Below are 26,860 nucleotides of genomic sequence, written 5' to 3'. Positions count from 1 at the left end.
CAGGATTTGATTTTATATATGATTATTGCACATTATTCATGACATTTGGTCTAACTGGGGAGACATCCATTACAACGTGGTCTTTATACCACGATACGTTTACAACATGGTCATTACAACACAAGTTGTTACAACGACTTGGGCTGGAAGGCGCTATACACTAAGGAATAATATGATTTACTATTCCAACATCTTCCCTACTGTTCTACTGTTACGCAGGCTGGAGTTGGAATATTAATTCATACTATTCCTAAGTCCAGCGCCTCGTAACGACTTGCGTTGTAATAACCGCGTTGTAAACGTATCGCGGTGTAGAGACTGCATTGTAACGTCATACATTCGGTCTACACTAGACATGATTATTTTATGATTACTCTCCACTGCATTTTAGCATTTATACAGGTTATGTTTTAGACATAATTGCACTTTAGCCCTGATTCCTATGAAAAAAATAGTATTCACCTTGTTTCAGTGCTTCTCTGTATACATTTGTTTTATATTGTTTTATGAAGTCTGAAGTTGTTTGTTAAGGTTTTAATTAAATAAACAATAAATGAAATCTGAATTTAGAATCTCTAGTACAAAATTATACACATGAAGAAGTTGTGAGATATTTCTTGCAAGAAAATATTTGACACATATTTGACACAAGTCTGTGTATAACAAAATGGTCACAGTAGCTCAAAATGTGTAGAAACACGCAGAAATATTCGAACTTTTCTATAATTACCTAAGGAGTGCAAAAAAGAAACATTTTGCTATAAATATTTCCTTTCTGCTTGTCACTATACAGCTAGAAAATAGAGCAGAAGAAAGAAAATCCATGTTCATTTTCATTTTTGGAACAGTTGCTCCATGACTTGACCTGCCTTATCCTCTGGCTGCAGGCATTGTGACTGCAGAACTCCACTCTAATAGCTTATTACAGTTGAGTTCTAACATAATTTCTTTATAATCAGCGACTGGGCGCGTCACACATAGTAGATTATATAGAAATTAGAGATGGGATTCTGGAATTCATGTATAAAAACCCATGTATAAAAAAAAATGAAATAGCTGCTCAACTGTTATAAGTTATTACAGTTTAGTTCTGACATCATTTAATACCTCCTGCCAGTAGCCCGGGTGCAGGGCCAGGTCATGGAACATAATGAAAGCTGTAGTTTAAACAAGGCAACAAAAAGGTAAACCGGCTTCATCATGCTATTATTTATTTAAAAAACAGACCCTGATGAGCAGAATGGAGATACTTGTGGCAACATGTTTATTTTTTACACACTAACTGGGTCATCAAAGGAAAAATAGATTCTCTATCTTTTTGTACTCATTCTGAGCTTCAACACCTTATTGATCTGATTTACATTAAACTGATTCTAATACATTTTTTCAACATATTACTAACTTTTTGGTGTGTTTAATTTCACACGAGATTCCACTGTTGTTCTTCATGTCTGCAATCATAGCACCATTTCATATGAAAGAGCAAGACACCAAGGATGTTAGGGTTTTGTGCTGATGTGGGATTATGTAGCCTGCTAAAGGAACTTGACTTTTGGCCTTGCTCCTCTAACTGGCCCTGTAACTCCTCAGTGACTTGTGTGGGAGCTGAACCCAATATTTTAATGCACCCCGAACTTTAGATCACCCCAAAATTTACCTCCTGCTGGTTCCACTCCAGCACCCTTGATCTTATGATAAGAGTCACCACCCTCCTCAACATCAGGCCCAGAGTAAATAGTAACTGGGACCACTCAAGAACTGAGTTCTAGGTCAGGGAAAATTATTGAAGAATCTCAAAATCAAGCAGTACAGAATAATAGTTAAACACCATGTCGACATAAATAAAGAGTACTTAACCAGAATAATTCTAAATCTCAAACAGCAAAATCAATACAAAATGGCCAAAGCCTCTTAAAATCTATTTATCACATTCATAAAGAGCACTGACTGCATCCCTGGAAGTAAAGGAAAGTCTCTATTAAATCGCGAAGAGTCTCTGGAGGAACTCTGGAAATTTCTTAGTTATAGTCAGTTTCTCAAAGGAGACCGTCAGCATCTCTAATAACAAGGGGAAAGTCTCTGGCTCGCCCCCCAAATCAGGTTTTTAAATATAATTTTCTTGCATTAAATAATGATCAAAAGCTGCAAGCTCCGTGGTATGACTAGTGATAACACATTCTAATGAATCAAAGAGTTACATGTCAATATTGCACATGGAACTAACCCCCCTCAACAGAAGTCTCCAGCAGCTTTTACGCTGTTGCTGTCCGCAGAGCCACAGCACATTATGATACATTTATTTGACAATAGTACATACAATAGTGTTTTCTACGAGGACCACATTGGCAAGCTACTGCAGAAAGGTCTTCAATTTGTTACATTCAGCTCATGAAGAAAGTTTTATTCACTTTACATGAGCTCGAAGGAAAATAACTAGTTATGTCACAGTAGCCTGTGCTCTGCAAAGACCGCAGATATTGTGGGGATACGAGTCCCGCAGGGGGACATTGACTGGGAGGGAAAATGAGCAGGACCAGGTTGAACAGTTCATCAGAAACAGCATCCACTCTAATCAAAAATGCTAATTCATGAAATATGGCACAACTAAAACACATTAATAAACATACTTCTACATAGCTGCCAAGGTTTCAGAATGCTATGTGTGACTTTTTCATAATTTCAGTGTAATTATGATTGCCATTTCAACGACAATGAGTCTCACGTGCAAAATCAAACAATGAAGATGAGGGATACGTATAGATATCACTGAAGTCCGGTGGTGGAGTTGCTGTTATCTTACGGAATCATTTAACTATCACTTCTAGGAAAATCTCCAATTTAGGACCTATAGAGGCACTCTATTTTTCCATTTCAGATGCCTCCGCTGCCATATTTTCAGGTACACTGGTATACAGTCCCCCGAACACCCCACAGCCTGCAACTGCCACGTTATTGGCAGCCATTGCAGATTTGTCTCTTAAGCACCCTCATTTTACTGTACTAGGGGATTTTAATCATCATGTTGATGTACATGACTGTACACGTGCTAAAAATCTTTTAGACTCCATGCAAGGCTTGAATCTGTCCCAATGGGTCAGCGGTCCTACACACTCTGCAGGACACACCCTGGATTTAATTTTCTCCAATTGTCTAGACCTTAATGTTCTTCCCCCTATGCCTCTCACATGGTCTGACCATTACCTGATTCCGTTTGTAGTGTCTACACCCAGGCCGCCAAAGATGGAATCTACCCGTAGAGAACAGGGCAGAAAATGGCATAAAGTCACTCGTACGGCCTTGGAGCAAAGGTTTAGGAGTAGTTCTGATCCATTCGATGCTGATCTTAATGCAATAGTATCTACTTTTAATAAAGATCTTTCTGCTGCTATTGAGCAAATCGCTCCCATGCAGAACCTTTCCTCTTTAAGATCTAAACCCTCGGCCCCATGGTTCACACCGACACTACGGGACAACAGAAGTAAATGGAAAAAACTGGAGCGTTCATGGCGCCGGTCATATGACCCGGCGGCCAAAGCCCTCTATAGATCAGCTCTCAAAGAGTTTCACAAACTCAAACGTATCGCCATGAAACAGTATTTTGCAGATAAAATTAAAAGAGCAGAAAATTCCACCAAGACCCTTTTCCACATTGTTAAGGAGCTGGCCAACCCTTATGCTTTGGCCTGTCCTGCCACCCCTAGCCAACTGCTTAGTGAAGGCCTGTCTGATTTCTTCTATGAGAAAACCATGAACATTACAGCAACTATCCATCAGAACCCCATAGTAGCAACTCCAGTTCATGATACCATCTGTGTTGAAGTGCTCACCTCATTTAAACCTCGGTCTGAAGATTATACCTTGTCCTTGTTTCTGAAGTGTAAATCGGGCTCCCCGCTCGATCCAGCCCCGGCTCAGATTTTGAATGATCTAGCTCTGCTATTGATTAAGCCTCTGTTAGAAATTTGGAATTCCTCTCTGCAATCGGGCCTCTTCCCCTCCTTGTGGAAACATGCACTGCTGCTACCAATTTTGAAAAAAACAGGAGCTGACCCATTATGTTTTAGCAACTACCGGCCCATTTCACTTCTCCCCAAGCCAGCAAAAGTGTTAGAGAAGGCGGTACAAGAGCAATTGTCCGAATATCTAGAAACTAACCAGCTGCTTCATGACACCCAGTCAGGATTTAGGCCTGACTTCAGTACGGAATCAGCCCTGCTGGAAGTGTCTGAATCAATTCGCGAATGTGTGGATAGGGGAGAGGAGGCCATCTTGGTCCTCCTCGATCTATCCGCTGCATTCGATACCATCTCTCATGACATTTTGCTGAATCGCCTTCATGAGGTGGGCATCGGAGGAATCCCGCTGGCCTGGGTGAAATCATTCCTGACGGGCAGATTCCAACAGGTCGCCCTCGGACCCTTTGTTTCCACAGAGAAACCTTTGAGATGGGGGGTTCCGCAGGGATCTGCTCTTAGCCCGCTCTTATTCAATGTGTACCTGATGCCACTGGCGAAGGTGGTTGAATCTTGGGGCGTCAGAGTGATCTTTTATGCTGATGACACTCAGCTTGTGTTTTCTTTTAAAGATCACTCTGAAAGCTCTTTGGCTAATTTTTGCCACTGCTTGGTAAACATCGCCTCCTGGATGTCCGCCAACAATTTAAAATTGAACACTGATAAGACGGAGGTCCTATTTTTTAACCAGAAATCTTTCATCCCCTCCAACATTTAGTGGCCATCTGAACTTAATCCCCCCCCCCCGGCGCCAGTTCAAGCTGCCCGTAATCTGGGCTTCCAATTTGACACAGCCCTTTCCTGCAAGACTCAAATTACTAAAGTTTCATCATCCTGCTTTGGAAAACTCCGAATGATAAAAAAAAATCATCCCTTTTTTGTCACTTGAGTCCTGCAGAACAGTAGTCCATGCCCTAATAACATCTCATCTGGACTACTCAAATAGTTTTTATGTCGGAGCCCCGGCGTATCTCATAAACCGTTTGCAAACCGTGCAGAATTCGGCGGCCAGGCTGATTTGTAACATTCCTTATCGCCACTCGATTTCACCTTATTTGGCCAAACTGCACTGGCTACCAGTGAGATACCGCATTCAGTTCAAGGCTTTGGTCCTCGCCTTTAGAGCTCTCAATGGCCGAGGCCCAGCATACTTAAGGCATAGACTCAGGTTGACACATGCGACGCGGGATCTTAGATCCAACCATCTTCGCCTTATGTTTTGCCCACGATTCCGTCTGGCTCGTACGGGTGGTAGGGCTTTTGCCGTGGCCACCTCCAGATTGTGGAATCTACTACCAGTGGAACTCAGATTCTTGACATCAGAGCCTTTGTTTCGAAGGAAACTTAAGACCTGGCTCTTCTCTCTGATCTAGCCTCGTTGAACCTCTCCAGCTGACCCTCTATGACCATCACATGTTTTCAGCGCCGGGACACCCCCGTAGGGGGTAGCTGTTGCGCTTTACAAGCTTCTAAATAAATAAAAAATAAAATAAATTACACCCATTTGAGCAACAAGAAACTCCAAGAAGTTAACTACTGCAAAGCACCAGAGATGGAAGGGCCCACTAACCTCGTTCTTTTGTAACCTGATCGTACTGTTTGGGGGGCAAGCCCAAGCCTCAAGAGAGGCTGTTTGAGGCACACGTTAGCCTAGGTCACAGCCTGGCTGTGCAGGGCCCCTCTGGCTGTTCATTATTTCAAAAAGACTCTAGTATATAATATCAATAGCTGAGCGGCCAACCACCCTGGCACACCCGCCTATAACATGAGTCAGTTGGGCACCAGCGTCATGTTGGCTTAGTCCAACTGAATACAAGCAATAATTGTCACAGTCGGAGACGTGTTTACTTTAATAATAATATCGACTCTCACTCTGATAGATAATTTTTATTGCACAATTAATTAAAATCTTTGCAATCTGACAACAAAAACAGTATTAAGTGCATTAGTTCCAAAAGTTAAAAATATGGAGTGACATCCTATTAATCTAGATAAAATATTTAAACATCATGAGAGTTAAAATGATTTACACAGTATTTAGAGTCCTAGTTCTGAAGGGTTGTCGTGGACCAGCATAGCTTTCACGGCTGTCAGGAATTTTCATAAAACGTGCCACGAGCTGTGCGGAGTCGTCTTTCATGCACTCTAACAGGGCTGTCTGACCTGTCCGTACGTTTAAAATACGCCAAATGGGGCAGAGCCAATAGATTCTCAGAGGGCGTAATTTCTCACAGATCCATAATATGTGATTAGTGTTTCCTCTTCTGACCCAAATGCTCAACACTATGTGCTTGCCGTTTCTTTGTACCGTTGGCCATACTTGTATACCATTAATGGGATCAAGCCAAACTGTAGCCTCATTAATTGACGGTTCATTACTGGTTTTTAGGGAGAAGACAGGTAATTTGGCATGCCCCCACTTCTGTATAAATCTGATGCCCAGCCTCCGTGCTTTAGTTTTTTCAAAGTTGTTGTATCGCTGTCTGCTGACAATATTTAAGCTTGTTTAGTTAAAAGTTTACCATATTTCTTGGGCTACCAGTGTTTCAAGAGTGTGTATTAAAAAATCGTGCCAGGTTGACCTGGGTTAATTTATCATTTGCCTGATTAGCTTCTTTAGCGAATTGTCCCATGCTTGTTTGGCTTTTAAGCAGTATGCTATAAACCTGGCTTTTAAGTGTTCATTTTTGTGATGTCAGGTTAAATTCCTTGCGGATTTGAGCGTGTGAAGTGGAGTAGGTAGAAAGACTTTATGAAAGCAGGTTGACTGAGCTCTGTCCAGCCACAATGACATTTTTTCTTAAAAGGCGATTGCGCCATGAGCCACCGATGAGGCACTTACTAATGATTCATGATGCAGATGACTCCTAGGTGGCCTGACTGCTGGTGCCGTGGCCTGGTGGGCTGGGATCGGGCCCTCCCGCGATGTGATGTGATGCTGCCGTGGCCCATCATACGTCTGGCGAGCAGCGTAGACCGCTCTGGGCCGAGTCGCGCGGGTGGGAATCTCATCCAGATCGGATTCCATTCTTTGCCGCCGGCAGCGGTGTGTGCAGCTCTCAGCCTGGCTTGCCCTGACACAGCCCTGCACTGAGATGATGGCAAAAGATTCGGCTGAAATTGATCAGACCCTCTCATGATCACCCCCCCCCCCCCCCAGTTCCGTCCGCCCCGTGGTCACGCGGCGAGGTTGGACTGGAGCTGCAAATTGGCTTGCCCAAAGGAAAGGGCCGGTCCAAACTAACGTAATGAAATTCCGGCAGCAGGACGGGCCCACGACTCACGCCCGACGGCTCTAGCCTATTAAACTGTGTCTCTAAATTCACTCACTCACTGTCTGTCTTGTTACTAGTCAAGCCTTAGGGACGCACTGAATGTGACATCAGTTAAAGTTTTGCGCATGTGTCTGCACAGGGGTTTGTCTCTGTTATTACAACTTAGCTACATTGTAGCAGCACTCTCAGAGCTGCTAGCACTCAACAGATCTGCAGCCAGCCCCCTTAGTCTGCTGGGAGGAGCGCACACCGTGCTCAGTCACAGCAGCTCAAGTCGATGTGCATTGTAGCCGCGCACCGCCTGAGCTGAGGAGGCGATATAATGCGTGATTTTCCATTTCAGTGCGGTGATGCGGACCACCACACTGAAATGTGTTAGGCTAACGCCTGATACGTGGTATTTGGCTGGACTGCTTCTAGATGCTTTAGTAATATTGTTTTAAGTGCAATATTACTAATTCATCGATTATGACTAGAATTCATCATAAAAGTAATTAGTACTCAAAGTAATTTTTCACCCAAAATCTCAAATGAAAAAAACTTCCACACTTGCTATATCCTTATAATGTACGAAAAGGGGCTCCTTATCGTATATATCAATATTACACTCATTAGATTTTCCATGCCTAAAAAACACCACAGTTGCACACACCACCAAGTGGTGATAATATACATGCTGAGGCTCAAGCGCCTAGCCCATTCAGTTTAACCGTCAACTAAGTTAAAAGATAAAATTGGAAGTTAGTAGACAGAGAAGCACTGCATTTGGGAACTTGCCTTGAATGCACTGTCAATATTTCAGAAGGCAGCAGGAAAAAAATGCCAGAGCAGAAAAAAATAAATGGAACAGTGGGCGCAGTGCTCTCTCTTGTCACTAGAGGGCAGTCGTTCAGCGCGCATGTAATATTTCAGCACAATGGGAGGGAAAGGAGTGAGATTTCCGTCCTCTCCACTGAGCCCTCGGATGTCACCGAGGACAGACGACGCTGCCGTCCCTCTTCGTTTAGAGCTCTCTCTCCTCAGTGCCAACTAAGCAGCCCCTTTCCTTCTAGTAGAGAATCGGCGCCAATAGGAAGAGGTTGTTGTTCACAGTGGAGCAGCAGACGGCACGCGCCAGGTCTGGGCAGGGAGTAGGACAGGATTTTGGGGGCTCTGGGCCAAGCGTATTTTGGGGGACCCTGTTCGGAACAGTTTTGAATTTATGATGCACCATCATCTGTTATATGTCCTGTTTGGCCAAGTCACTGACAGTGCACAGACACACTCTTCCACATTCTAAATGGGTTTATTACATCTCATATACAGGGAGAGTGACTTGTGTTTTCAATATTGTAGCACAGCATCAGCTCACTAATACTGCTGCAAATAATCTCTTTGACACCCTCCCATTTCACATGTCTGGTTCTGTTTTGATCCAAAAGAAACATTTATATGGATGTTGCATGAAACATATACACAACATTTCTCTGAAAAAGCTTTGCAATAGACTCACACACATCATCCATATTAAAAATAAATTAAAGGGAAACGGTATTTAAACAAACTGTTTCAAAATGTTTCAAGGTCATCAGGGCACGTCTCTGTAGAACAAAGCTGGCTCTATCAAGGGCCCCCTTAAACGTCTCTGGGGACTCATTCTCCAACTCTTGCGGCTAGGGTTACCACCTTCCCCGGAGAGAATACGCGCTATCTGTTCACACCTTAATATTCCTCAAGTGCCTAGACATGGTTCTTAAGAAGAACTGTATACGAAGTCTTTTTTAGGTTTCGCCTGGCGTCCGCTGCGCAGCAGCGTTCGCGCAGGCGAAAACTTTTGTGAAGAGTATGGTGCCTTTGTCACGCCTCTCACTTCCATTGGCTAGCTCCATAAATGGAGGCTAGCCATTGGAAGTGAGATCTATCCGTCATGGTCCAAGGCGATTCGTGGGCGTTCCCGCAGATTCTTTCCCTCTCCGCAACGTCATGAAGACGTGGCCACTGTGGGCATGTACTTTTTTTTTTTACACCGATGTTTGTCTTCATTATTAACTTTGTCCCTGTCCCGTGTGGCTGTATCCTGACCACCTTCCCGCTGTCCGTCCCCTCTCCCGCTATCCTTGTCTTTGTTCCCGCTCCCCCCCCCCCTCGCAGATCACTTTTCAGCTCTTCCAGGCCCCTCGTTGTTTCTTGTTTCTTTCGAAGGCTCTTTCCGTGGTTTGTATCTTTTATGTAATCCTAAGTACTTATGTATTGCAACTGGTTGTTTTGTAAAGCGCTCGGACACCTTCGGGTAATGTTCGCGCTATATAAAATCGCATTGAATAAATAAAATTAACCGGGGATCCTCTGTGAGGCGCTGTCCCGCCTCCCCAACTCAGGGCCGCGCTGCTATTGGCTGCAGCCGCGACCCCGGAAGTCAGGCAGGCCGGGGGCGGGACGACAAGCCACCCGGAAGTGACCTCCCTTCCCCGGGGCAGACGAGAGGAGAGCCCCGGGGTGCACCGTGCAGTAGCAGAGTCCTCCAGCTGGCGTCTTCCATGGGGCTCCCAGGAGTGAGGGAGAGCCCCGCGCTGCAGAGAGGTGAGCCTGCGCCATTTCTGCTTCCCCCAGGCGGGAGGAAGCTGTCTCCAATCTCGCCGTCAGCCCTACCCGGCTCCGGTCCCAGGAGAGGACCGGACAAGAGGCCAGCACCAAGCGGCCAATCCCCCACCACCTTCCCTACCGCATCTGTATTTAGCTGCACATCATTGTATTGAATTTCTTGTGCCACATTGTCTGTGCTACCTTGATGAGCATTGCCATTTAAGTCATTCTGTTGCGTGGGTCAATGCAAAATCATAGCTCTGTGCCTGTGTGTGAGTATAAGAAATTGGGCTGGTGGAGGGAGTGAAAAGGAGGAGTGTGGGCTGGTAAGGAGTTAGGCTAAGGAAAGGTGATTGTAGAGAATGGATAATGAAGCAGGAGGCGGATGATTCCTTTCACTCGACGCAGACTCTTAGTGATCGTGAGCGTACACTGAAGTTCAGTCTCTATACGCTATAACTGACTCTCGAGAAGGGTACCTTGGGACTCTGATGCTGATGGGGAGTGGGTGAGCAGGAGACTGAGTGGAGACAGCCACTTTAGGACGCTAGGTCCTGGGAAGAGGAGCAGGAGTCTGAAGGGGATAGAGAGGGGCATTGGTGAAATCGGAAGGAAAGCATTAGCCTGCAGGACGGGACTTCTGGAAGGTGAACTTTGGGACAGGAGCCCGAGTAGGAGAGTAGGGTCTGCTACAATTCTAACTATCGATTCATAATCGGCTGGAACAGGTGAGCTTATTACCTCTGGAAATGCTTATAATGGGAAGGGGGAACAATACTGTATGGGGTCCAGAACCTCGAGATACAACAAAGTGTGCTGAAGTTGGGAATGCCAAATCACCATGCGCAGAGGGTGGCTAGAAATCCTTCAGAAAGATTAGACAATGCTGAGTTGAGGATTGTGATATCTGTCGTCAACTGAACTCCTGACTGTTCTGCCTGCCTCCACAGACTTGTTGCTAGCCTGTAATAACTTGTGGCTTCTTCCAAGCTAGTGTATTTGAGAAAAAGTCGTGCAGTTTGTTAGGTTGGGGACGCATTAGTTTGCAAGTTCTTATTGTTTGTGAGCACTGTTTCCCGGTCATTGTGAAAATCTACATTTTTCACAGTTTACCTGAATGAAAGATGGGAATGGTTTCTTTTTGGAATTATTCTCTGTAGTTTGTCAAAGTTTATATTGACATTCATAAGCGTGCTGTTTTGAGAAGTAGCAGAGTGGGAAAGATTCAATATCATTTACAAAAGCGTTGCTCTAGAGGGCAGAAGGAGATGAGGTTCTTTGTCATTGGCAAGAGATGCTCTTTGAAGAGTTAACTTTACAGCGCAGCTTTGCTTGCTGATACCTGTGTATGCATATTGAAAAAGAACTACTCAACATATGAGCTCTTACACCTGTTTTTTCGATTATCAGCCCTCATGTCTAACAAGTAATGGGATCTTAGGTGAGAATGATGGCAGCACATTCCTGGGAGAGAATAAAAGTGACACGTGGAAATGCTTGAATTACTCTAAATCATTAGCAGTGCATTCCATGCTATCGTTTTAGCTCATCACTATCATTTCAGAAAGAACCAATCACTTGGGCCTTGGTTTTGCTCCTCGTTCCCTCCCCCCCCCCCATTTCTGTGTGTGTGTGGAAATGCAATAGGTCTCGCATTTGTGAGAGATTAAGCTATTGGCATTGTAAATGACAATGCCATTTATTTATCTGTTTTCAAAACCAACACATAAATACAAAATTTGTCTTTTACAATGCCAATAGCTCTAACTTTTACCAAGGCGAAACCGTTGCATTGTAAATGCTTGTTATTCATTCTTAACCTGGCCTTTCTGTTTTTGTTCAGCTCACATAATCAGTCAGGTGTTATTTGGGCAGCCGTAGAACACATTTCAAAGCATTTTATTCTAACATTTACCGTATATGTTACTGATAAGGGGTAGAAATACTGGCTTTAGGTGATTTTCCCCATTTTTGTACTGGTGGGACATTAAAATATCGGTCATGCCGATATAAAACTGGCCTGGTGGCAACCCTACCTGCAGAGATGGCTTACGATTACTTAGAATGAAGGTTACGAGATGACTACATCCCACCTTGTATGCCATTACCCTGTCCTGAGCTTTTGTTTAACAATGTAAACTTTTTGGAAGTTGTATCGTTAGGTCCTTGGAGCAGGGCCACTTGGGCTAAGCCACCGTAAAACAATGGTGTGTAAAAGGAGCATTGTCTAGATAGAACATGGTGGTGGTGGTGTAAATCCATTTAGGAACATTGTTTATACTGCATTTTTCACGGTCATTCCCCGGTCTTTAGTACGTGCTGAAGTACAGCGGCTGCGTAAGGTGTCAAAACAAAAATTCCTGAGAACTTGACTTCCTCACCTGTTCACCTGCATTTCTTATGCTTCACTTCCATAGAAGACAGACTGAGAAGTGTGAACGTGGTTGTTACCTGTAGTCTTTCTCCTGTCTGTCTTTCCATTCCTTTGTTTTCTCACTTTTATGTATTGTTTCTGCCTTGTTGCAGACTCCGGTGGACTATTCTCTTCTGGAGAGCGCAAGTAAAAAAGACAAACTTAAGAAAGGGAAGCGAAGAAAAACAGACTCCCAGGATGTGGATGCAGAAATAGAAGCCTTGCTACTGAGTAGGAAAGGTGAGCAGTTTGACTGATCTTGAAGGTGCAGTTGCCAATGTGTTGTATGTTGTTAACTTACCTCAGATGTTTCCTAGGCAATCATGCAAATCCAGACACAATTCCTACCTTCTCTGGGGACTGTTCTCCTTTTAGCAGCCCATGAAGCTGTACAGGTGCACCTTCTTTGCATGGTAAATATGCACAAGAGATTAGCTTAGCACACATTCACCCATCTGGGTTTTGCATAATTGCTGAATGTTCTCATGGTACATGATTTAGTTAGAAAAAGGAAGCAATTGAATGGCGTTCATCATGAAAAATATGGACATTTTTTAAATGTAATGGGAAACCCTAAATGAGGATGCTGTAGGAACAAGCAGTGGCAAAGCCAATGGGCCAGGGTCCGACAAGCCTGTATTTTTTTTCTTCAAACATCTGAATCAACTTTAAAAGTCTAAAAGTAACCAGTAAAAAACACCAGCTTCTAAAGGTGGTTTGCATATATATTTGTAAAAAGATAAATAAGAAGCCTGCATTGTCAAAACCAATCTGTCTCTCTTCTATTAGTTTAAGTAGTTATTGATAGTCGGGAAATGGCCAATGCATTCCAATCAGTTAAAACTGAGAGTGCTATATTTACAGGTTTGCCACTGTTAACTTTGTTAAGTAAAAATTACAATTTTCTTTGCTTTACTGTGTTAACGTGTCTTTCATTACTGTTTGTTTTACATCAGCCTTTTTTTGTTTTTCCTAATTTGTTGTTACGATAGGTCTTGGGAAAGATGTGGCACCCACACTTAATGTATCTGCTTATATATAGTAGTTATTAAGTCCTAAATTACTATTTCACTCCAGTGGTGGTATCTTCAGCAGTTAGTATTTCAGTTTGATGAAGCAGTGAAAACTAACTGCTGTTGCCGGCGTCAGATGAATAGCAACATTATATACATTGTATATTAAGGTAGAAGGCCCTTTCCTTTAATGTTTTTTGAACAATTCTTTACCCTTCACCTGTCTAAAAATGCCTTGTGCCATTGTGGTGATTGCTAAGAGATGGGTGTGTGAAGCTCTGCAGGGGAGTGTTCAGCCAGTGTGTAGGGCAAGTGTGTGGTTAAAGGAAACCAGGGGCAGAAGTGGAGTGGAGAAGTGTGGCTCACTGGTTAGAGGAGGCAGACCCGGACGCTGAGATCAGACCCGGGACCAGGGTTCAATTGCTGACGCGGCAGGGTCTTGAGCCCAAAATGTCCACGGACTCGGTAATTCTCGCTTCAGTGCCTGCTCAAATCACAGGTTCACACTCTGCAACTCTGGGCAATAGCTTGCTTAATCTCCACTACGGCCCCCGCGGCGGGATGCCTGGCTTTCACCTTGGGGATACCCAGTAGGGGCTATCTCACAGGGAAAAACCAGGACGGGTTCCCAATGCAAAGCGCTTTGAGACCGGACGGTGACATTGCGCTATATAAAAACCTATCCATCCATCCATCCAGAAGCAGTAAAAAGCAAGACATCAGAGACCAATTAACCCACAAGCAGTGAAGGAAATTGCCAAGCATATTTTCTTCTTCATGTTCATAGACATCTACTGCACTGGTAGCTGTTATCCATGGCTTGCCCTATGGTGTTCCTAGCTCTACCCTTGTCCCCCCCCAGTCTCATAGGATGTGGTCACAGCAGCAAGAAGAGGAAGTAAATCAGGCTCTTAAGGTCCGATTGGCTGTTGTTTTTGTTCCTTGTCCTTCCTCTCGCCCGTAAGCAGGAAATCATGGGCTGAAGAGGGGCTGCGGTTGAAATCCTGTACTATTACCGAGATCAGAGAGTGTGTGATGTCACTTCCCTTACCCATTGCATCGTAGTTCACATGCCATTCACAGAAAGGATAGGCCAATAAAAACCTGTAAGATCTGGTGTCAGTAAAAAGCTTTCTTTATTTTACAGGCTAATTACACCAACGTAAAAGGCCATAAAATAAAAACGTGTCTGATCCATATTGTTTGCTGTCTCTGTCTTGTGGATTTTTAATGCTTGAAATGAAGGCATACTTATTACCCATCATCTTGAAATATGTTTTTCTAATCCTTGTATGGCTGTGATGGACTGAGCACCTTTTGGCTTTCACAGTAACACCGACGAGGTTCTCTTTGATGGTTGCATGAAGCAGTTTCCTTTAGCTGTTGTGTGGGATTGTTTCAGTTTAAGTCTCTAGGTGCCTGTTTGTGTCCCCCTGATTCTGGCTCTTGGTACACATGCCTACACTGTTTGCTCTGATAATCCCGCCCTTCGCTGCATTAAGCGTCACAACGAAGAAGAACTAGACGATGCTCCAGCCAGGGATTGCACCAATACAACTCTCTTACCAGCCTACACTGTCCTCCTGTTGGCAACATTTCCTCCGGCATGCCCTTTCCTCAGACACCGCCAGCGTGGCCAACTATTTTCTCATTGCGCCAAGCTCATAAAGCTTTTAAGCTTTCCTGGCAGTCATCGTTTGCTGGGATCGTTCCCACGGTGTAAAGTAATGCTCTTTTCAACCCCACATTGTGAGTTTCTTATAGAGTTTCATTGAGTACCTAATCATACAGTAGACATTCATTATAAACGAAGGCCGAACAATAAATAAATGTTGATTCGACAATTTACAAAATCCAATTCAGTTTTATGAGGAGCCGCCTGCGCCCAACGCCAAACAAAATGGTGTCGTTCGTAATGCAGCAATTACTCTAGCCATCCCCATGCTTGCTTTTTTATATATCCTTTACACATGAAGCTTGTGTCTGAAAGACATATGTTTCTTTCCAGTTCTTCTTGCCATAGTGATAACCATAATAGTGCAGATGTGCAGTTACAGTGAAGTATACAAAACAGTGACGAGTGGAATGCTTGAGTAAATCGCAGCCACCGATCATTACCTGTAGCTGCATCCCACTCCATTGTTATTTCACACAGCATGTCACCGCAGGTTGGACCCAGCCATTTGCAAATCAATCTGTTCCCGGCTCCAATAGGAGCAGTCCATCCTTAACTGGCAGGCCAGGTCCTCCCTGAAACAGAATACAAGCAACCCAAGACCGATTTAGCCCTTATTAGGCCTCATCAGTCATGCATAGCATGGTTCCAGTGACACAGTGGGTACGGAACCCACGTCTGGGCATACCCGTCCCACTTAGGAAAACGCACTAAAGTAGACAAAAATGTGATGGAATGGAATACTTGAATTAATCTCAGCCATTGGAAATTACTTGGGCTACATCCCAGTCCATTGTTATTTTGCACATCATGTTACCTCAGTTTGGGCCCAGCCATATGCAAATCAGACTTGACTCTGCCCCAATAGGAACAGTCCAGCCTGAACTGCCAGTTGAGGTCCTCGCAGAACCAGAACACAAGCATCCCAAGAACGGTTTCACCCTGATTGGAGCTATAGTTGGTTCCAGAGGGTTTGCTACGTTTGAAAGACACCAGAATCCTCAATCGCAAGAAAATATTTTTCCCACTGCTGTGGAACAGTTTTGCAGGAATATATCCAGTTTGACCAGTTAGTGCTGGCTTCGGTTTGATTTGTATTCACCACATCTGAAGGCTCCTTCAACCTGGGCGATGGTCACTACTGTGGGAATGGGGAGAACTGGGTTTCACTCGGGCAATGGAAACCTGCTCTGAAATTAAGGGAATGGGCAGGCAATCACCCCACCTTCAATTCTCAAAGGACACCATTTTCAGGGGAGTGGTAAAAACAATTGTGTTCATGCAGACTGGTATGTCTGAGATGGACATCTGCAATTTAGCACAAAAAGCCTGCTTTTTTGTGCAACATACACTCGCTACAGGCATCCTTCAAGTGTTGTCCAGGCGCACTGAAGGCCAACAACCCTGGCTATGGACCTGGAACAGACCTATTACTTGAGTGTGACAGTATCCCCAGCCGGGCGTACCAAGTCAAAGGCATGTGCCCCTGACTATACTCTTGCTGCCTTCACCTTACCTCACCACATCACCTGGGTTGACAGTGAATGCTCTGTGTGGACATGAGCACAAAGCTAATGGAGCACCTTTACAATACTTGTCAGTCTCATGAAAAAACACTGGGCTATCCATAAATATAAGATGACAGTGGGACACAGCTTTACAACGCAATGCAAAAAATTTCCGTCCCAGCAGTCGCCTGATGTAAGCACAGATTTGACATGCTCTGCCGTAGCCTTCTTTAAACTCCTGTTTTAAAGTAGTATTTGAGGGGCCCAGAAAACTGTGATTTGTGGATAAATAGTGCAGGTTGCTAAGCCTGTCCATGGAAATTGCAGGCTTTCCCATAAAGCTGCAATATTAGAATATTTCTCTGCAGCTCTGCGTAAACTCTTGAGTCCTGAAAACCCAATCACCATCTCAGATGAAGCTACACAACTGAATTATTGCAGACCTATTTTCCTCCCGCAAAGGGTACAAGATAAGTCACCAGTGTTTTGGTTTCACCAGAAATTCCATACTGTATGCTAAGCCCTGGAGTGAGTCATTTTAATGCAATTATTTTATAGCTTGAATTCTGCTAAGGTTATTCTAGCGAGTCCAGATACAATGATCCCTTTATTAATATATTTCTTCTTTACCCTCTTTGTGGAACCAAATCAGGCAAAGCATGTCTCCAAGAATATAAAAAATCTGCAGTCCCAAGAACAGAGTCAATTTAAATACACCATAGACGCCAGTGCATTTTTGAAGATTACTACATTATGGAGCAGTAAAGTGTTCATGCCACAGTCCATCAGCATTTCTTCACATTCCACCATTGCCTGTGCTTTTCACATTTTAGAAATATTACATTTAAACCCTTAAAACGGAGAAGTGAAGTGTGTGTGCTTGAGGGGGGGGGGGGTGGTTAAAAGTGAGCATTTACAGCTGAACAGATGCAAATTGCTGAATCCCATTCTGTTGGTATGCCAAAATAGGATATTCTCTGCCTTTGCTCGCAACTTTGAGATACTCATGACTAATGTCATGCTAAATCTCACTACCTGGGGTAGCCAAGATGACCTGAGGATTGTTGCTGTGTACAGTGCACACCCATTCTCTTTTGCTTTTAGCTGTGGTAACACATATGGTTAAACATGTTCTTTGTGCTCCACGAGAGGACCTTTGTGAATTCTCTTTTTGTTTCCCCCACAGGAAAGAGCACAGTCCCACAGCTGCAGCGTTGCTCGGTGAAATTTGAAGACGTGGGTGGTATTGAGGAGACACTGAAGGTAAACCTGATGTCTCACTCTGCATATGTCTGGTGCATATTGTAGTCACTGTGGTGTCTCCTGCCTGTTTGCAGAGATTTAGCCACAAATGTTTTTTGTGAAAGCTGCTACTATCGGTGTGTAACAAGGTCGAGATCTGATGGAGGTTTTGAGAAAAAAGAGGTGGCACTAAGGAGCCTTTGCCTAAAGAGCAATGTTATTCTGTATTTCTGCCACTCGAGCCATACCCCTAGATGGAGTGGTGAGAGCTTTGACGAGCATTTGTCTCCAGGGCAGACATTACTTCTTGAATATGGAAGACAAGGAACTTATTCATCTTTATAGGTTTCTGCTTGAGCTGCTATCCCCTTTTTATTCGTAGTTTGTACCTTCTGTAGAGCAGAAATCCAGTACGAGAAGATAACATCCCAACTATTAAGTTGAATAAGTCCTAGCATACTGGTGACCGTAAAAGCTTTCTTTCCAAATAATATTGTCCGGTGGTCCAATACGTGGATGCACTTTCGTCTAAAGAAGTATCCCTTAAAAACCCCTAATATAGCTAGTACAGCAAGCAAGACAAAGGTGGTTTAATTGCAGTGGTTTGCTTCTATAAACCATTAACCTATAAACACATGCATGTGGTTCCCTCAGACAAAAGAGAGCTCGGGCTACTGAAGTGACTGTAGATAACACTACAATAACCCTTGCTTTGAATAATGACAGGTTGGAGTCTAAATCCAGATGACTAACATTAACCCATAGGTTCAGCTGAGACGGTTTAAAGTATTAATTGAAATGAGATATGATGTATATGCAGAACTGCTGCAGTGAAGACAGACTCCTATTTGTAGAGCGCAACAAGTGTCTGCTTATCTTGACCCAGCAGTCAATTGTGAGCTACTACACAAACTACGTCCCTCTTACTCTCCCTTTCTATGACTCTCTTCTACCCTCTGGTTCTTTCCCCATATCTAAGTTCATAAAGAAGACAAATTTGCTACATAGGGAATAGTTAAAAAAGTGCCTTCAATTTCTTTGCATTACTCAAAAGTTTTATAAACCAGCAGTTCAAGATCAAGTCTCTAGCTCGTTCGGTGCTCATGACGGCTCCCGGCCGACATGAGTCCAGTAGGGAAGGTGTTGGTATATTCCTTATGTTGGAGTGCCATCTAGAGCAAGTCCAGTAGGGAATGTGTTGGAATAGTAGCGCGCAATGCTTTCCAATGGCTGGGCTTCCCTGATAGTCCCGATGAGGACTCATTTGCCTCCCCGATCCCAGCCAGGGTTCCAGGAGGTCGGGCACGTCCGCGCCTAGGGTCCCCTCCGTCACTCGGTGTGCACGGGTTCCCTGAAAGAGGGGAACCCGAAAGAGGGGTAGCTTTCCTCCGGATTACTAAGGGCAGGGAATGCCGGGACACCCCTCCTGGGCTGGCGGTTCTTTGCTGGGTACCAGATGGGCTATGCTGAGACACCATCTTCCTTCCGTCCAGGGGGGGGCTCCCTCCTCCGGCCCGCGCCATGGCAAAGTGAACGGGAAAGGCTCCATGGGTCCTGGGCTGTCCTCCCCCGGGCGTCCGGGCCCAAGAGCCCCGGCGGTCCTCCCCGTGCCAGAGGCCTAGCCGGGGTCTCCGAGCCCCCGGGTTGCGGAGCCCCCGAGCCCTGCCAGGGCAGACGGGAGCCCTACCTTGAAGGCTCGGCTCGGGTCAGGCAGATGACCGTCCTTTTGGGCCGGCCATCTGGTCGCACCTGTCCCCTCGGCCATCTTGTCGCACCCAATGCTTTCCAATGGGGTGACCAGATGGCCAATCTGGCCTGGAAGTCCCGATGGGGGCTCATTCACCTCCCCGATCCCAGCGAGGGCTCCAGGAGGTCGGGCGCCTCCGTGCCCTGGGTCCCCTCCGTCACTCTGCGCGCACTGGTTCCCAGAAAGAGGGATAACCTTCCTCTGGATTACTAGGGGCAGGGTATGCCGAGACACCCCTCGCTGGCTGGCGGTTCTCTGCCGGGGACTAGATGGGCTAGGCCCGGGCAACACCTCCCAGGCGTCCTGGGCTCCCTCCTCCAGGCCCGCGGCATGGCAAATTGCACGGGACAGGCTCCATGGGTCCCGGGCAGTCCTCCCCGGGCGTCTGGGCCAGAGAGCTCCAGTGGTCCTACCCGTGCCTGAGGCCCAGCCGGGGTCACCGAGCCCTGCGTGGGCAGGCGGGAACCCTACAACGAAGGCTTGGGGCGGGCAGATGGGAGTCCTTTTGGTCCCGGCCATCTGGTCTTACTCAATGATTTCCAAAGGGGCGACCAGATGGCCGAGCTTCCCTGGAAGTCCCGATGAGGGGCCATTTGCCTCCCCGATCCCAGCGAGGGCTCCAGGAGGTCGGGCGCCGCCGTGCTATGGGTCCCCTCCGTCACTCGGTGCACGCGGGTTTCCAGAAAGAGGGGTAGCCTTCCTCCGGATTACTTGGGGCAGGGTATGCTAGGACACCCCTCCCGGGCTGGCGGTTGGCTGCCGGGGACCAGATGGGCTGGGCCCGGGCAACACCTCCCAGGCGTCCAGGGCATCCTCCTCCAGGCCCGCGGCGTGGTAGAGTGCCCGGGATGGGCTCCATGGGTCCCGGGCAGTCCTTCCCTAGGATGCCGGGCCCGAGAGCTCCGGTGGTCCTCCCCGTGCCTGAGGCCCAGCCAGGGTTCCCGAGCCCCCGGGAAGCGGAGCCCCCGAGTCCTGCATGGGCAGGCGGGAGCCCTACCGCGAAGGCTCGGGCGGGCAGATGGGAGTCCTTTCGGTCCCAGCCATCTGGTTGCACCTTTCCCCTCGGCCATCTGGTCGCACGCAATGCTTTCCTATGCGACGACCAGATAGCCGGGCTTCCCTGGAAGTACCGATGAGGGGCCAGTTCCCTTCCGGATCCCAGCCAGGGCTCCAGGAGGTCGGGCGTGTTCGCACCTAGGGTCCCCTCAGTCTTGCGGTGTGCACAGGTTACCAGAAAGGGCAGTAGCCTTCCTCCGGATTACTAGGGACAAAGATCTCTGGGACCCCTCTCAGCCTAGCCGTCCTCAGCCAGCAGCTGGACGGGCCAGGATGCCGCCCCTGCCCTTGGTCCGTCCCAGTGCCTGCCGCGTGGCAGGCTGCCCTGGATGGGGTCCGGCGGTCCCGGGGAGCCTCTCCCTGATGGGCTGGGTCCAGGGGCCCCGGGAGGGAGGACTCCCCACCCCAGTCTCCGTCCTCGGTCCTGCTGTGTTGCAGTGTGCCCGAAAGAGGTCCTGTGGGGCTGGGGAGGCTTCTCCTTCACCTCTGGGAAACCGGCCTGGGTCCAGGGGCCCCGCCGGGCCCCGGCTCGGGTACTCCAGCCCTGGGCCCCGTCTCCCGGCCTGCTGCCCCGCCAAAGGCCTGGGATGGGGTTCCATCATTCCCGGGGAGCCTCTCTTTGCTTGGCTGGATTCAGGGGCTCCCTGCGGCCCTAGGGAGGGTGGCCTCCCCACCCCGGACTCCGTCCTCAGTCCTGCCGCGTGGCAGGGTGCCTGGGATAGTGTCCGGTGGGCCTGGGGAGGCTTCCCCTGTGCCTCCGGGCCTGGGAGTCCCGGCTGCGCCTGGGTGACCTGCCGGGCCCCGAGTCGGGTGCTCCGGCCCAGGGCCCAGTCCCCCAGCCTGCTGCACTGGCAAAGGACCAGGACGGGGTTCTGTTGTGCCTGGGGAGCCTCCCCTTGCTTGGCTGGGTTCAGGAGCACTGGCCAGGGCCCCTGAGGGCCCCGGGGAGGGCGGCCTCCCCATCTTGGGCTCTGTCCTTGGTCCTGCTGCATGGCAGGGTGCCCCGGATGGTGTCCGGCGGGCCTGGATAGGCTTCCCCTGCGCCTCTGGGCCTGGGAGCCCTGGCTGGGTCCAGGGGCCCGCGGGCCCCCGGATCGTGTTCTCCATCCCTGGGCCCCGTCCCCCAGCCTGCCGCACTGCCAAAGGCCCAGGTCAGGGTTCCGTTGTGCCCGGGGAGCCTCCCCTTGCTTGGCTGGGTTCAGGAGCTCCGGCCGGGCCCCTGAGGGCCCTGGGCAGGGCGGCCTCCCCACCCCGGGCTCCATCCTCTGTCCTGCTGCGTGGCAGGGTGCCCGGGAAGGGGTCCGGAGGGCCCGTGGAGGCTTCCCCTGCGCCTCTGGGTCCCGGGCAGTCCTTCTCGGGCGTCCGGGCCCAAGAGCCCCGGTGGTCATCCCCGTGCCAGAGGCCTAGCTGGGGTCTCCGAGCCCCCGGGTTGCGGAGCCCCCGAGCCCTGCCAGGGCAGGCGGAAGCCCTACCTGGAAGGCTCTGCTCGGGTCAGGCAGATGAGCGTCCTTTCGGGCCGGCCATCTGGTCGCACCTGTCCCCTCGGCCATCTTGTCGCACCCAATGCTTTCCAATGGGGTGACCAGATGGCCGATCCGGCCTGGGAGTCCCGATGGGGGCTCATTCACCTCCCCGATCCCAGCAAGGGCTCCAGGAGGTCGGGCGCCTCCATCACTCTGTGCGCACGGGTTCCAAGAAAGAGGGGTAACCTTCCTCTGGATTACTAGAGGCAGGGTATGCCGAGACACCCCTCCTTGGCTTACAGTTCTCTGCCGGGGACCAGATGGGCTGGGCCCGGGCAACACCTCCCAGGCATCCTGGGCTCCCTCCTCCAGGCCCGCGGCATGGCAAATTCCACGGGACAGGCTCCATGGGTCCCAGGCAGTCCTCCCCCGGGCGTCTGGGCCAGAGAGCTCCCGTGGTGCCTGAGGCCCAGCCGGGGTCACCGAGCCCTACGTGGGCAGGCGGAACCCTACCAAGAAGGCTTGGGGCGGGCAGATGGGAGTCAGACCAGCGCCTCACGCGCTTCAGGCCATGCTGCCACTGTCCGCCGGCCAGGCCGCCACACCGCGCCTCACCTCCGCTCCGACCACAGGAACCATAGACGCCAGCCGCCGCTCTCCATGTTGCCACTGAAGCCGTCCAGTCTCCGCTCCACACCCCTTAGCTGCCACCAGTAGTGGCTCAGAAAGGCTGCGGCCGCTTCTATCGCAGCCGCCACGAGGCTCTCAGCAGGGGGTCTCGCTGGTCAGACCGCACAACCGCCGGTGGGTCCGCAGTAGACTCTGGGCAACTCCACTCCTGGCGCCTCGCGCCGTACTCCCGCGCGGGCCGGACCCACCTCCGACGCACCGTGTCTTGCGTAGCGCTCCCCCGGGGCGGCCGCGCTCAAACTCGGCAGGTTCTGCGCCCGACTCCGGCCCCGCCCTCTCGCTGCTCCACCACTACGAACCGCCCAGCAGGCCGCGTCGGCCACCGCAGCAGGACAGCTCGCACCACTCGTCACCGGCCCCCACCAATGCCAGGGACCACAGGGGGCATCTTGCTGACCGCTAATAAGGCCAATGGAGGGCTCTAGGAAGGCCGACGGCGGGAGCACGGGAAGACACGTCCGCTCACGCCGCCATCTTAGCCACGCCCCCTCGAGCGTAAAACCATTTTAGATGGCACATTTTTTACTTCTATTACATTTAACGTCGTAATGCCTAATGCATATATTTGCCCAAAAATCTCACAAACCTATTGCCCATGCTAATACTTGTTTTTAATTAAGGTGACCTGTACTCGTCAAAAGAAGCATGTGAGCATGTGTACTGTGATACCCTCCGGTTGTTCTGGAGCAAGCTATAGTCATTGAACTTGTCACAAAGATATTTCCAAAAACAACAGTGCAACTAGTGACACTTCCCCACACCCCTTTTCATCAGCATACATGTAATGGCTACAATTTCACCATACTATAGCATCTAAGCCGGTGTTAAACCATCCAAGCTCCCCATTTTTCCCATGCCTCCCAAAATTTTCTGTATTTCTAAGCTTCCTCTAAAACTTGGAGAGAGGTATATAAATACCCCTAAATGTTTGTGGAGAGGATGATTTACCATTTTAACAAGTCAAGTCAAGTCAAAAAGGCTTTATTTCGATAAAAGATTATCATAAAAGCTTCACATAAAATTCATAGGTACGATAAGAGAAGCCAAGAATAAAAACAAGTTACAGAAAAAGGCTATGCATAGCAATTAATTACACATCGTAGGTTAAAAGAGAAATTAAACAATCGATTTAAGCCTTTTGGCTCAAATTAACCAAGCCCAAGATAGAAATTTGGCGAGAGCACAAGCATAGGTAGTACGGCTATCAGACATCAATATACGAATTGCGTCTGAGTGGCACCTAGTGCCCAGTTGGCGACAGAGAGGTTTGAGCCATACTTTCCTAGGTAAATTGTACTCTCCACATTCAAACATAAAATGTGCCAATGTTTCTGGTTTAGCTAGACATACTGGACAAAGCTCAACAGTTTGTGCAGGCGGTTTCCAACATGAGGAAAAAGTATACAATGGTAGAATTCCTGCTCTAAATTTAAAGTAAAGAGCCCTATCCAAAGGTTTGCCAATAGCATCCAAATAGAGTTCACATTTTGGGGAGTCCTTGAATTTTAAGAACTCTTCAGTAAGTCTGCCCATGGAAGCATTAGTCTTTCGTTGTAACTTAATCCAGTTCCAATAGAGTTTCTTAAGAATTGCCTTTGGAGGAGAAGATCTATTAGTCCATGAATCATTTAGACCCAAATTGAGTAGCAAGCTTCTGATGTCACTCAGCCATTTAATTTTGTGCCACCCTGACAAGGACATAATTTCTGTGAGGCCTTGCGCATATTTACACAGTTCAGGCACTCGCCACAATCGTGCCCATAGTAGGAGTGGACGTAATCCTGCTAGATCTTCAATAGGGCGACGGCCTAGGTCAAGCATTAAAGGGACCGTAGGGGTACCCTGTGGGAGTGACATAATCGCCCTACAAAACTTCCTTTCAGATTTAGGCAATTCATTGGTAATGGATGAGCCCCAAAGCTCCGCCCCATACAGAGCAGAACATTTTAACTCTAATTCACAAATATTTGGGGACAGTGTCGTAAGCCTTGCCATACTTCCAAAGTAAAGGGGGGGGGAGTAAAAATGCACACTGGCACACCTTAAGGTCATCTTGCACACACTAGCATTTCTCAAACAGCTTTATGATAGCAGCAGAAAGAATGTTATAGCTCTGTTAACTTGCATCCAGGCACTTATCTGTGTGCTTTAAAGTGCCTTACAATGTGTCCATAAATGTTTACTAATGAAAGCAGCTGTATAGCTCTTCAATTCCTGGCTCCACAACACCCAGAAAAATGTGCTGCGTGTCTAAACACTTATAAGGGACCAAAGGCGAGACCTATTGGCTATGCCAATGCTTTTCTAGCATAGTTTGCTAGTTTACTCCTCACACTGAGATCCTCAGCTTTTAAGTGCTTTTTCTCTTTATTCTGTTCTAGAAAATGTTGAAATTGAAACACACACCTTGCTGGTTTCTTTTTTCCACATTGGCCAGTGGTAATTAATCAGGTAGTGGAACTTTTTTTTTTTTTGTGGAAATGATATCTACTTTTAAAATAAATACAAAATATATTGATTCTCTTGATTCTATTCTATTACGTGAGTAAACCGTGTTGTTGCTGTTCTCTCTCTTCTTTCAGGAAGTGTGCAAGATGCTAATTCATATGCGTCATCCTGAAATATACCAACACCTCGGGGTAGTCCCTCCACGTGGATTTCTTCTTCATGGCCCACCAGGCTGTGGAAAGACACTACTTGCACAGGCAATTTCTGGGGTGAGTAGTCTTTCATACTTCTGTATTCTACCTTTCTTCTGATATGGGTGTAACAGTTCTGAATATCTGCTTCCATTAGCTATTAGAAAATTGAAATGTTGGGAACTCCATTGAAGAGAATTTAAAGACTCCGGGCTTGTAGTAGCTGGTATAGTCCATTTACTCCAACACCCAATGTTGTCTTTGTGTATTAGAATATTGAAATGTTGAGCGTTCCTTTGAAGACAATGAAGTGGCTCAGGGCCAATAATAGCTAGGCGGTACAGACTTTCTACTTCAACATTCAAATGTTTGCCTTCCTTTTTCTCCTTCTTTATTTTAGAGCAATCTGCCCTCAGTGGATGGATTGCTCTAATAGCGTTACAGCTGTTCTACTAGCCTTACAGAAAGTCTTCCTTGAGCTACGCTGGTTACCAGTAATGTTGATCTGTGAATACAGCAACACAGAAAAATAATGGACAGAATAATGAACATTGTAAAACATTCTCCCCTAGTACAGAGATCTGGACCTAAATTCAACAATTTTTGCTCACCATGCCATTTCAGTTTGGACCCAGCCATATGCAAATAAATCTTGACCCTGCTCTTCATGAGAACAGTCCATCCTGAACTGCCAGGCCAGGTCCTCCCTAGACCGTAAACCAGCATCTGGGACCGACTTCGGGGTTTCACCCCTCATCAGCCAGGCTAGCTTGAAAACAGTAGCATAGTGAGCACGTTCAGCATTCGTCCATCATCTTTTTGTGATGCTAAAGTCGCCCTAAGTGGGAATGGTATACCCAAACGTGGCTCCTTTGCTTGCTATGCCAATGGATTCAAGCTAGCCTGGCTGATGAGGGTTGATACCATGAAACCAGCCCCAGGATGCTTATTTTCAGGTACAGTAGGACCTGGCCTGGCAGTACTGTAAGGGCCACTGCAACGTTTTTTTCCTAGTTGAGCCTGGCCAATCAGATCATGTGGTACTGAAGAGCCCGATGGCCCTATTTTTTTCCCTCCAATTTTCAGTATTGCGGTACCAACCATCCAGATATGCCTTCTTTTGTAAACACTTCCTGACCACCCCATGCACCTCTTTAAATGAACATTTCTTAAATAGTTGAAGAGATTTACATCGAATCGTGACAGTATGCTTTCTCAGTAAAGGTCTAACTTTTTGTCAAATTTGGCGCAAATCTGTTTAGCCCTTTTTTGTGTAGCCTCAACAGCCATTTCCTATGGGAGTTAACATGGGAAATCAACTTTTTGGCTAGTTCCCCCAAACCTCCCCCTCTCCTCTCATGAATCATGATTCCTCCTTACACTCAAAATGGTAATAAATAGCCTATTGCACATACACTGCATGTGTGTGTGTGTGTGTATATTCAAAACCAGAATGCCCCTTCTGAGGAACACAGTTAGCCCCTCTAGAGCTAGTAATATGTCTTTATTAGAGTACAGCCGAAAGATATCCAGCAGCACGTTTCGATCCAGGTATATCTTGACC

At 47.4% G+C, this 26,860-nt stretch overlaps 1 protein-coding gene across 1 annotated transcript in view; it reads left to right on the top strand.

Moving 5' to 3' along the window:
- Positions 1-26,860, top strand: part of NVL (nuclear VCP like) — a 502,294-nt gene that overhangs the window by 101,450 nt on the left and 373,984 nt on the right. Inside the window, exons 7-9 of the mRNA XM_078649847.1 lie at positions 12,377-12,503; positions 17,646-17,722; positions 25,240-25,374. Coding sequence (XP_078505973.1) covers positions 12,377-12,503; positions 17,646-17,722; positions 25,240-25,374 — 339 coding nt within the window. The remainder of the gene's footprint in view (positions 1-12,376; positions 12,504-17,645; positions 17,723-25,239; positions 25,375-26,860) is intronic.

The sequence above is a fragment of the Lissotriton helveticus genome, chromosome 6 (assembly GCF_964261635.1).
Source record: "Lissotriton helveticus chromosome 6, aLisHel1.1, whole genome shotgun sequence".
Taxonomy (NCBI): Eukaryota; Metazoa; Chordata; class Amphibia; order Caudata; family Salamandridae; genus Lissotriton; species Lissotriton helveticus.
The sequence above is the reverse complement of the archived record's forward strand: the minus strand, read 5'-3'. Positions and strand labels throughout refer to the sequence as shown.